Source organism: Mastigoproctus giganteus, chromosome 5 (assembly GCF_048544385.1).
Source record: "Mastigoproctus giganteus isolate SK-2022 chromosome 5, ASM4854438v1, whole genome shotgun sequence".
NCBI lineage: Eukaryota > Metazoa > Arthropoda > Arachnida > Uropygi > Thelyphonidae > Mastigoproctus > Mastigoproctus giganteus.
This window is the reverse complement of record NC_143579.1, coordinates 191,199,547-191,212,223: the sequence shown is the minus strand read 5'-3', so window position 1 is coordinate 191,212,223 and position 12,677 is coordinate 191,199,547. Positions and strand designations below refer to the sequence as shown.

The 12,677-nt window shown below is 37.1% G+C and overlaps 1 protein-coding gene across 1 annotated transcript in view; it reads right to left on the bottom strand.

Moving 5' to 3' along the window:
- Positions 1–12,677, bottom strand: part of LOC150085953 (putative RNA-binding protein EEED8.10) — a 375,958-nt gene that overhangs the window by 20,393 nt on the left and 342,888 nt on the right. The window contains exon 19 of the mRNA XM_090373614.1: positions 10,982–11,089. Within this exon, the coding sequence (XP_090229740.1) occupies positions 10,982–11,089 (108 nt within the window). The remainder of the gene's footprint in view (positions 1–10,981; positions 11,090–12,677) is intronic.

The window sequence follows — 12,677 nt, the reverse complement described above, 5'->3', positions numbered from 1 at the left end:
AATTCCTCCTAGCCCTCTGAAATTGTTTTCTTCTGTGTTGTACTAATTTCCTCATTCGTGTGAGCTCTGGAGTCCACCAGGGTGTGGCCCCTGCAATGGGGATTCTTCTCTTCATGGCTTTCTCTGCTGCTTCTGTTATTATTTTTGTTAAATCCTTCTGCAGTCGTTCCGGGTTTTCGCTCCCGCATTCCTGCTCTCTCAGTGTGTGCAGGTATTGCTGGCCTGCTGTGCGTAGATTCTCTTGGAAGGTGTCCCAGTTTGCCTTGCTGAGGGCGAATCTATTTAGCATGTGCCTGTCGGCAGCTGTTCTTGTCAGGTTCCTTTCTAATGTGAAGGTTATTGTACGATGGTCTGAGGTTGTCCAGGCGTTTCTAACCGTCCAATTTGTGATGTGGGTGTCTATGTTTCTTGTGGCTAATGTTATGTCAATCTCTGCTTCCCATAAGGTGTTGCAGAAGGTCGGGAGGCAGAAGGGTTGGATTTTAGCAACAAATATGGAGTTGGCCAGGTGCTTCTCGAGCCTTTGCCCATTCGTTGAGCCTCTTCTTTCAGGCATGGTACTGTGCCAGAGGGGGACCTGCAGTTGACGTCTGCCCCCACTATTATCTTGTGTCCGCTTAGTGCAGTTTGAAGATTTTCCAAGTATGTTATCGCATAGTCGATTTCTGCCCCTGGCCTGCAGTATAGAGCAACCACATAAAGACTTCCCAGGGAGGTGACAAGGTGGGCATATGCTGCCCATGGTGTGCAGAATTGTGGGATTTTTGTGACTGTGATATGGGGGTTCCTGATTATCACAGTTGCCCATGGAGTTTCATCTGTGTACTGCACAATTTTGTATTTAATAGGATATCCCCGTACTTGCTTTTGGTGCGTGTACAGTTCCAATATTATGAGGATGTCAGCGTTTTCATCGTCGGCTTTTAGTCAGACTTTCTCCGCCACCGCTCTGGCACCCTATGCATTGAGTTGGTGGAATGTGAGAACGCTGGAGTTGAATTGTTTATGGTGCGTGGCCATAATCTATTCTCTGTTGGTAGGAACTCTTGATTTTTTGCTATGTTGGACACCCAGTATCGCGGATGGAGTGTGAGTGCTCCAGTTTCAGACCCTTACAGTTTGCGCAGGTTGGTGCGTCGGTTTTGTTGGGGCAGGTATTGTACTCATGTCCTTTGCCAGAGCAGTGGCCGCAGGTCGGCTCTCTTCGTGTGCAAGTATGGGTGGTGTGGCCATATCTGCAGCAGCGAAAGCACTTGGGAATGGATATCTCAGGCTGCTCCATTCTATATAAATTCTGTTTTGGGTGCTTAAGATTTGCCAAGCAGATGGCGCCAGTTCCACGGTCCAATTTACTCCCATCCCGTTCTTTGCTTTTATTTTGAACTTTGGAAAAATCAGCTCAGAAATCACATTTGTGGGTGGGGGTTAAAATTTAAAACAGTGAAAAGATAAGCAATCAATAACAAAGAAAAGATAAGCAATCAATAACAAAGAACACGGCACACACAAATTGCAAGTAACGCGATACGTGCAAGTGAGAACGGAGTAACGAGTTACAAAGCTTTATAAATAGGAATGAAGAGAAGATCTGAAAATTAATTTTTTTTATAAGATTGAAGATTTCATGGAAGTGTAAACACATTTTACCATAATAACCCACAGAATTCCAGCTGTCAGTATTATCGCAAATTCAGTAAGATCAAGTTTACTGTCCGTTTATGATAGATTTCACTAACAGAAAAGCCCAATAAACAGGTGAATACTAATTGTTTTTGTTTTATGGTTGTGACCTTCAGAATTTCAACCAAACCACATGGTACCATCGGAGACAATCGTAGGGTAATCTCCAGTGCTGGAGTCTCCTGCCCCAATTAAACGGCATGCTGTCCCAATTAAGCAAAGTAAACCCTGGCTATTTTCTCCATTGGTTTCTGTTTTTTTTTTTTTTTTTAAGATTTGCCCCGATTAACCGGTGGCCCAAATAACCGGAATCCACTGTATATATATAAATCCGGATTAAATGGGGGGGGGTCATCCGAATTAAGCAATAATCCAAATTCGTGAAGCAAAAGATATCCCTAAAAGACAAAAAAACTTAGAACACAAATAAATAGAAAATTCAACGATACAGGTAGTGCTGATTTAAAAAAAAAAAAAAAAAAATCACTGCAGAACCTTTATTTAAAAACTAAAAAGACAATGCATTTATACATCGATAGAGACTCAGATGTTGTATAGCAGATTCTCAATTTACTGGGATTGGATTAATCACGATACTTCAAGACTCTGAAGTCAATAAAAAAAAAAAAAAATCCACTGGAAATCATAAAATTCAAGTAATAGATAGAATGGGTATAAACTGATGTTTTGCAAGTTGTAAATAAGCGATAAGAAGCAGCATTATAAGTCCTGATTGGAAGATGAATATACCTATTATCTCGAAACCCCTGCTGTCTTCACATCTGCCACTCAAAAAAAGAACAAATGTTTAATTTGTTTTAGTGTGTTGCATGGATTGTTGTTTTGTGTTCCGTGGCACCGCTAAAAGACAAATTCTGTTTCCTTATTTATGTCAGGAGTGTCGAAATTTTTTTTTATAGTAAATATATATATACTTATTTGTTTAGAAATCACAAAAATGATGGGTAAAAGAGTTGTTTTCAATTGATCAAAAACTTGAAATTATTCAAAAGTTCGAAAACCGTGCATCTGTTAAATCTTTAATGAACCATTATAATGTTGGTAATCAAACCATAAGCGACATCGTTAAAAATAAAGGAAAACTATTAGATTTTGCAGACACATCTAATAGCTTTAAAGGCATGACTATCAGAAAAACGATGAAACAGTCTACATACAAGGACCTCGACATACAAGGCAATGGTGTTGTGGTGTTAAAATATGTTAACTTCTGTACATATATACATATAAAAAAGTATGCAAATGAAGCGATATAAGCAATAACCCATCCAACTCCAACAGTCAGCGCCCTGTCCAATTGGGTTAGGGTGCTGACTGTCTTTACAAGCTCCAAAAAAGCATAAGTGTTCTGCCATTTTATTTACTTAATTGTCATATTATATTGTACTTTATAAGTAGCTTTATAGTTCTAGTTACATTTATTTTTATTTTTAATTTAGATAGAGTTTTTGTAGGTTACTACTTAATATATGTAAAACCGTTGTTTTGTTGAAATCTTGCAGCCATTGTCATAGTATAGAGTGAGTGGTAGGGAATTAAATTTTTTAATTGTGGTAAATAGGTTGCTCTAACATAAAACTAGATAGCATATTATGTATGCATTTAGGAATCTATCAGAATTGAGTGTAGAATTGATAATTTAATTAATTAAATTTATTAATCTTATTAATTTTCATCGTAAATCAACAATATTCAATATCATGCCGCAAGACCAGAGCAGCAAACCAACAGGCATAAAGAAACAGGAGTTCTGTGACTCAGGGGAGAACCGAGGGGAGGACGATTCTCCGAACACACACAGACTAAAAATAAAATGTGCAGCTTGTGAAAACATGAAGGAGCATGTTTTTGTGTGTGCTAGGTGCAGAGAATGTCAAGAAATTACCAACTCAGCATTCTGATGGGCACTTATGAGAGTTTGAAGAGTTGGGTAGATGCCCTTGAAAGTATTAAAATGGCAGACCCATCAAACTCTCAGCTGCCCAACTAACCAGAGCTCACTCTTGTGCATCAGGCAACACAGTGGCAATTTCCAAAGCAGAATGTGCTGGACCCACAGGAGTTAGCTACTGCCGGTGACTCTATTGTCAGGGAGATGGGTAATATACCATGTAAAAAGGATAGATGGAATAGTACCAGGGCATGTCTGCAAGAGACAAAGTTGGTGATGTTGTAGAGCAGATATTATTATTATTATTATTAATAGCCATATGGTGCAAGGAAGCCTGAGGCTTATGCTGCACTGGCCAAAAAAAAATTTTCCCTATTACCCTGAGAGAGAGAGAGAGAGAGAGAGAGAGAGAGAGAGAGAGAGAGAGAGAGAGAGAGAGAGAGAGAGAGAGAGAGAGAGAAGTAGAAAGGAATCACCAAGAAAGAGAAGAATGATGATATCCAGCTCAAGACCCTGGGTGTGCCAAGCCCATACTCACCAGATATTGTTGTACACATTGGCACTAATGACATTAAGAGAAGAAGATCTGCAGATTTACTTAATTACTACAGGTCAATGTTGAAAAAAAAAGTTGCGAGTTAGGGTTAAATTTGAAAGTGTCTGCAATTGTGCCCAGACATGACAGGAGGGAGTACATGATGAGAGCCTTGTCAATTAATTTGACCCTGGAGAGATTGTGCAAGGCGCGTGGGGTAGAATTTTTCTCAGCATGGTCTGGCTTGTTAATAGGAGAGTATTCCATCACATTTAAGTGTATCCCATCCCTGTAGAAACATGGATGGGATACACTTAAATAGAAGGGGTGAAGAATATTTGCTGATGCTATCGAGACAGTGTTAGGTGGGTCGGAAAACTCGCTAGCTTGGGGGATTCACAGACTAAAGGATTAACAGTAGCCGCAGGCAGAGGTGAAAGTGATTCTTGCATTGCTTCTATTACAATGGAGAGCGGGGTGCTGGGGCTTTCAGGGAATGGTGGGGTCATCATGGAACAAATAAATACACGGGCTGTGTTAGGATAACTAAGATTAAGAATAGGGGCATGTATACATGCATGTACACCAATGCTAGGAGTATAGAAAATAAATTTGATGAACTTGAAGTGATGGTTAGGACATCAAAGGTGCAGGGTGTTGTTGGGATATCAGAGATGTATTGTCACACAGTTGCAAAAAAAAACAATTATCTAGTAAATCCACAAAAGTCTTGTTGGTGTACAAGTGACCAACCCACAAAATCCAAGGAAGTGCATCCAGTTCACATAGATGGTCAGTGCAATGTTGAGTCAGTTTGGTGTGACATAAGCAATGGAAAAGCAAAAATGAGAGGAGTGTGTTATAGGCCTAATGACTCTGATGAGTACAATGAACAACTATACAGAGAAATACAGTGGGCCAGTAAATCAGATTGTCTAATAATGGAGGATTTTAACTTCCCAGATATCGACTGGAATTTGTGGGTTGGTCACTTGCACACACCAACAAGACTTTTGTGGATAATTGTTTTTTACAGCAACATGTTAGAGAGGCAACCAGAGAGGGTAATACTCTTGATTTAATTACAGACATAACTACCATCATGGATAAACGGAAGGGTTTTTGTTTTCGTAGAGGTGAATACAGTGGTATCAGACGGTTTTTAAATTCTGTACAGTGGGACCAACTGATGATGTTACCAACAGCAAATTCTAAATGGGAAGCATTCAAGGAAGTAATCATGGAAGCTACTAGGCTTTTCATACTGATTAAGAAATCCTGTTCGAGGTTTAGGCCTAAATGGATGTCAGATGAACTAATGAGACTCATGGTAAAGAAGAAAAATGCATGGGATGCATATAAATTATCAGGAGACACAGATGCCTATGGTAGATATAAATTAGTCTGTAATCAAGACAAAGAAAAACAGTAAAGACTTCTTTACTTATGTAAGCTTTGGAAGGAAGGGGATGAATCAGATTGGTCCACTTGATATCGATGGCTTGGTTTTGATGATCTTGCTCAGATAGCTGACAATCTGAACGAGTATTTTTCATCTATATTCACACATAAGGAGTTAAATAAGGGAGGAGAAATTACTGAACATAAGAAAGGCACCCGGGGTGGATGGGATCTATCCAGTTATATTAAAGGAGGCGGCAAAGCAACTAAGCAAACCCTTAGCTATAATTATGAGCATTCTTGGACTCAGGGAAAGTGCCCATGAACTGAAGATGTGCAAATGTTTCACCAATTCACAAAAGGGGATCTAAGGGTGACACGAGTAATTATAAACCAGTTAGTTTAACTTTTGTTCCAGGGAAAATAATAGAGTCACTGGTTAAACATGCAGTGCAGGATCATCTGGACAAGACTGCAGTAATAATTCAGACACAGCATGGGTTTATTAAGGGAAAGTCATGTCTGACAAATTTTAATGGATACTATGATGTGGTCACAAAGGGACTGGATGCAAAAAATAATTTTGATATCATATACTTGGATTTCAGGAAAGCTTTTGACACTGTTGTGCATGAAAGACTACTGTACAAATTGGAGCAGTATGGTATTAAGGGGAGTGCCTACAATGGATAAAAGTGTGGTTAATTGGGAGAAGTTAGAGAGTGGCAATCAAAGGACGCTGCTCTTTGTGGACTAATGTTATTAGTGGAGTCCCCCACGGTTCAGAGTTGGACCTACTGTTGTTTTGTATATTTATCAATGATATTGATGAAGGTATATCAGGCTTAATGTCAAAGTTTGCAGATGATACAAAGGTTGGCAGGGTTGTTAATGACAGTAATGGCAGTGTGCTACTGCAACATGATCTAGAAAATTTGGGCAGATGAGCTGAGAAGAAGGCATCTAAAGTTTAAAATTGACAAATGCAAAGTACTGCATATGGGTAGCAGTAATCGAAGAGAAACGTACCAACTGTGTGGTACCACACTTAGGGTTGTAGAAAATGAAAAAGACCTGGGAGTAATTGTGAAGTCAGATGTAAAGTTTTTTGAACAGTACAGACAGGCTGCCAGAGCAGGTAATGGGATATTGTCAATTATATACAGGAATTTTGCTAGTAGGAGGTGATTATCCCTTTGTATAAGGCGATAAGATTGGTGAGGGAACGAAGGGGTGATCTTACCAAGAAAGGCTTAAGTTCTGCAAATTGCAGTGTCTGGAGACTAGGCACCTGCAAGTTGATCTGATTGAGGTGTATAAGGCCTTGAAGGGTTGAGCAGGGTCAATTCTGATTGGATTCTTCCTCTTGCTCAGATCACAAACCTGAAGGGGCCTAAATTCAAATCGAGGAAAGACAGTTATAGAATAGATGTGCAGAAATTTGTCTTTAGCTAGCGGGTTGTTGATTGCTGGAACACTTCCATATGTCGTAAAGTTAATAGCTTAAATAAATTCAAGGAGGAATTGGACAAATATTTAAAGGGAATGGATGTGTAAAATTTTTTTTTTTTTTTTTTTGCAGACGCTATATAAGCTTGCTTTCTTGCATCATATGCCTCTACCAATGCTAATGCTAACTCAGAGTCAACAAGATTGAACAACACACAAGACAATGTGATGTATGCTCCGTCTCTCTCTCTCTCTCTGCAAAGTCAGAGTGACTAATCTACCTTCCTAAATCCCATGTACCTTTCAAAGTACAGTACTCAACCGTGAACAGAATTTTTTATATTTCGATCTGGATTATCTGATATCCAGATTAATTGTATCCGGATAAGCGAGGGTCTACTGTGTGTGTGTGTGTATATATATATATATATATTTTTTTTTTTCCAAAAATTTACCTTCCAAAATGTGGCTGTCTTATGGTTACAGACCACATTAATTACCATATGAAAAATATGGTAATTAATGGGGATCATAACAAAGTAGCATAAAATTATTCACGTTATTATGAAATATAATGAAACTACTACTTTGAAAAATTAATACTATTCTGAAGTATGCCTTTACTGCTATCCCTGATAGAGCTGGGGCTTACACTCTGTATAGACAAATATGTTTATCCACAAGTTGACCTAACTAACTAATACCATTTTTAATCAAATAACATCATGAAATATTAGAAAGCACTGTTATGGCAGGTTTCAAAATATTTGGTTCCATCATTATCAGATAACTGGCAGCTTTAAATGGCAAGCTTAGTTGCATTAGGCTAATGCAAATCAGTATTGAGGATTATATTATACACATAATGAAATTTATATTTTCAACCACAAGTTTTCTTCCATACATCACTTAGCTGCTTGTTTATATTTGATATATTTATTCAATGCTTGACACAAGGTTGCTAACTAAATCTACTTGTTATCTGATGATGGAACCAAATAGTTCCAAAACTGGTCAAACAATGCTTTTGAGTTTTTAATGAATAACAGATTCACCTTCTTGGTGATGTTATTCAATTAAAAATCATATTAGTTATTTTGGATATACAGTCATTTCTAACGAGCATAAGCACAGGCTCTGCCATTGTCACTGGAGGGAGCAATAGTGTTCTTGGCAGAAAAGAAATAAAACATAACACAGAGTAGCATTATTTTTTCGAACTACAGTAAACCCATGATTTAATGGACTAATAGGGGAGAAGGGGTGTCCGTTAATGCCGAAAGGCCGTTAAATCAAATGTAACTGTACAATATAAAATTGTGTTGCAATTTGGTTTTTGATCTACGGATTTCACAAACAGTTTGTTTTTTTTAGGCCATAAATTCACAAACACGTGCTATTGAGATGCCTTGTTCTAATTTTTCAATTAGCTCTAATTTCTGTGCCACATTTAAGTTCACATGCTTTCTTTTAACTCCTCTATCACTTGATGCCATTTTAAATTGTAAGGATTGCAAAATAATTTAATAAATAAAGTCACAATTCAGAAATCACAGAAACACTCGGTATACAACCTGACCACATGATAGGTTGAGGCAGACTGAGAACGAAACAAAGCGAGTCGGTAGATCTGCAGTCTAGTGTCCCTAGTCACATTCAGCTCGCAAGTCACCGCCTGCTCTTATATCTTTTATCTGGGAAAACAACTATTTGAACACGTTTTCAGAAAGAATAAAAAACAATTTCCTGAATTTGATTATAAAAATAAAAGTAGGTAATTATCAAAACAATAATGGAAATAGGTAATTAATAATAACACAAGTTTTGTATAACCTAAAAAAAATAATATGGTCAAGACTAATTAGTTAGTTAGTTATTTGGTTTTTAGGAGCATTAGCAACTAAGGCCATATTGCTCCGGGATATGCAGTGGTCATTCCCTGACCTTTCCGCATCCTCCGTATTTGGTGGTGATGGGCTCGAACCCCGGTCTAATCAAGAAGCATGATCTGTTGTTGTTATTTGGTTTTTAGGAGCATTAGCAACTAAGGCCATATTGCTCTGGGATATGCGGTGGTCATTCCCTGACCTTTCCGCATCCTCCGTATTTGGTGGTGACGGGCTCGAACCCCGGTCTAATCAAGAAGCGTGTGCTACGCACTGCTGCTCCTTCCCACCTGGCTACGGAGGCGCCGAAGCATGATCTATGCACTGCTGCTCCTTCCCACTTGGCTACGGAGGCACCTGTCGAGACTAATATGTACATTCTTGTATTATTTGTCCGGTTCGTTAAATCCAAAATCTGTTATATCGGGGTCCGTTAAATTGAGGGTTTACTGTATTTCAATACCAACATTTAAATAGTGCTCAATTCTTTACTAAATTATTAAAGCTATTTTTTAAAGTTATTTGCTTCATATATATATATATATATATATATATATGTTCTAAAAGCAATTTATTTAATACATATATTTTTATTTTCGTTCAACATCATAGTTCTAGCTATTGAAAATTTTTGCAATCCGGGATATCTCTCTCATGAAACAAACCCTAAAAATGCAGTGCATACAGTGTGTAACAAGACCAAAATGATTAATATTACATATGAAAACACACAATGAAATTAAAAGTTAAAGTGGTATTAAAAAATTTATATTTTAATGAACATAAACATATATATGTCAAAATATATGCAAAATTTGAACTGAAACTCAGTTTCTGGGAAGATCACATTTTCTATGTGTTAAAATGGCAGTGGATACCTACATTTGTGATGTGGAATAATTTAAAGGATAATTTGTAGTATCCTTCTATAATATTTTTTCAGAAAATCATAACTAAAAATATTTAAAGGGACACAATGTACTGGCCATCGGGAAAAAAGTCCACCTTTGTGGAGTCACTGGCCACAGTAAACTGTGATATTGTGCATCTTGTGCAGCTGGTTTGCAATGGATCCTGCTGCCTGGTGTCTGTCCCTCTTGGCCTGTAGGAGCATATAGCGGTCATCATTGGGCGTTATTTTTTGTGTACGACCACCACTGGTCCTTCGAACAGCTGTACCTGTCATTCTGAAGGCCGACCACGCATGTGAGATGATACGCATGTGAGACGATGCTATGGACGATACCGAACTCTGCAGCCACACTCCTCACACTTCGACTCTCCTTGAACTTCCCAATTATTCGACCCCAGGTAGTCATCCAGACATTGTCTACTGGCCATTTCGTTGTCTGTAGCACTGTTTGAAACCAATCGAATGTCTGTAACAATCATGCTTACCATTCGGTAATTTGCACATAACTTCTGTTTTTATCTGTTTATGTGAGCCCCCTCATCATGATTCAAATTTTTGCATGTGCACCAGCTTTCTACTGAATGATCACAGTTATGCAAATCGCCACAGGCTGTTTCATTTGATTTTGTGGTTGTAACCTTTAGAAATAGTGTTGGTCCTTAAGTTTTGCACACCAGTGTACTATGCTGTACTTTGTTGATGGTGAGCAGAGTCACTTAAGGATGACTTTGAAGACAATATGAATTTATTTGGTAGGTACACATTTCAAAACCATGACACAAATGAGCATTTTAAAAACATATATCACAAATCTTACTGAAATCCAGAAAAAAAAGTAAACTTTCTATATATGTAACTTTCTGTATAAACTTTCTTAATACATATAAACTTTCTGTAAAACTGTAAGAGATAAGTAATTTACAGAAAACATCTTCGGGGGGGAGGGAGGAATTGTTAGGTATGTATATGCAAGTTTGCTTGCTTATACATGCTTGCCAACTGTATTAAGAAAATTATTGCTCTAAGAAATATATGTAATAAATCTATGTACTTGTATATGGCAAATATAACATCTTCATTTGTACAGGATTGAAGATAATGCTAGAAGTGTTTTATTATTTAGTTATAAAAATATATAAAAAGAATATAATGAGCTTACAATCAATATCTATTTAGGTACATGTGATAAATAGTTTTTTACTTACATGAAAATTCTAAGCGATCAGGCCTCAAATGATGGGCACAAAGATTTATGTCCATTACTTCCAACTTTGGTGTATCAATTTTAATATCATCTAAATCAACAAATGTACCTATAAATAGAAGCACAAATAAAATCAGCAATTATCTTTTTTTTCAAAACCAAACCAATTAACCAGCATTAACTGACTGGAAGTAATAAAATTAAAAATATTCCTTTTGAAAGTAAATCTTCTCACCTGTTTTCTGTATTTCACAAATAACACTTAAAAGAAATTTAATGATAAATATACTTGTATAACTGTCCTAATATAATACACCTAATTCTGTTTTTGCACGAACTTTTTTTACACGAATTTGGTTTAACACGAATTCAAAATAAATATTTCATTCTCTTTTTACGCGAGTCATTTTGATTTAACACGATTTCTATGAATTTTTTTTTGCCTAAATTCTAAGAAATTTTTTTTTTATTTGTGGCATATTAGTATCATTTCTATATTACACGCATCAATAGATTGGATAACAGCTAGTGTTTGCGTTTTGAAACGCGTGCTTTTGCTTACCAATGTTTACATCTAGGTATCTATGAATCATCAACGTTTTTATTAATTTTGTGCACATCTACGGTATTCGTGCATTGTATCTTCAGCAGACATGTAGTAGTAAGCTCTATTTCAAAGTGAAAGAATCTTTAGTGAAATTTGTGCACATATAAATTTATTAATTTTGCCGATAGTCAATAAATTGTAAGTTTACAAAATTTTCATACCTTTTTTTATTAATTATAACTGAGATATTTTTCGGTAGCCCTTATATAATGTCGAATAATTCGCCTATTACCAAAATGAAAAGGAAAGCGATTTCTTTGGAACTTAAAATTCAAATTTTAGATCGTCTTGCAACTGGACGAGGGGCTACGTCTGTAGGAAGGCATTTTGGTGTACATGAAGCTACCGTAAGAACTATTAAGAAAAATGAAGCTGCAATTAGGAAGTCGGTATGTTCTGGAACAAAAGTAAGTGTTAATCTCATCATCATATACAAGAGATATTGTCAAGGAAAAAATGGAAAAGGCCCTGGTAATGTGGATAGAAGATCAGTCACAAAAAAGAGTACCAGTAGATGGAAATGCCATCAAGCAAACAGCACTAAGAATTTACAGACAGATTAAAGAAAAGGAGCCAAGCACTTCATCTCAGTTAAACAGAAAGTATGAATTTTCTGCGAGTACAGGTTGGATGACAGGGTTTCTTAAAAGGAATGCTCTTCATAATATAAAAATTAAAGGTGAAACTGCATCTGCAGATGAATCGGCTGCTAAAGTATTCCCGCAGGAACTTGCAAAAATTATTGAAGATGGAGGATACACTCCTGATCAAGTGTGGAATGCAGATGAAACTGGTTTCTTCTGGAAACGAATGCCGAACAGAACGTATGTAGCCAAATCGCAGAAAACTGCTGGTGGTTTTAAGGTAGCTAAGGATCGTGTGACCTTATTATTTTCCTCCAACGCTTCAGGAGATCGTATGTTGAAACCACTGCTGGTAAATCGAGCCCTAAACCCACGTTCAATGAAAGGTGTAGATATCAATAAATTGCCTGTTCACTGGATGGCAAACAAGAAGGCCTGGGTGACCACTACTATTTTTACAGAATGGTTCAACAAATGTTTCGTCCCAGAAGTCAGACGTTATATGA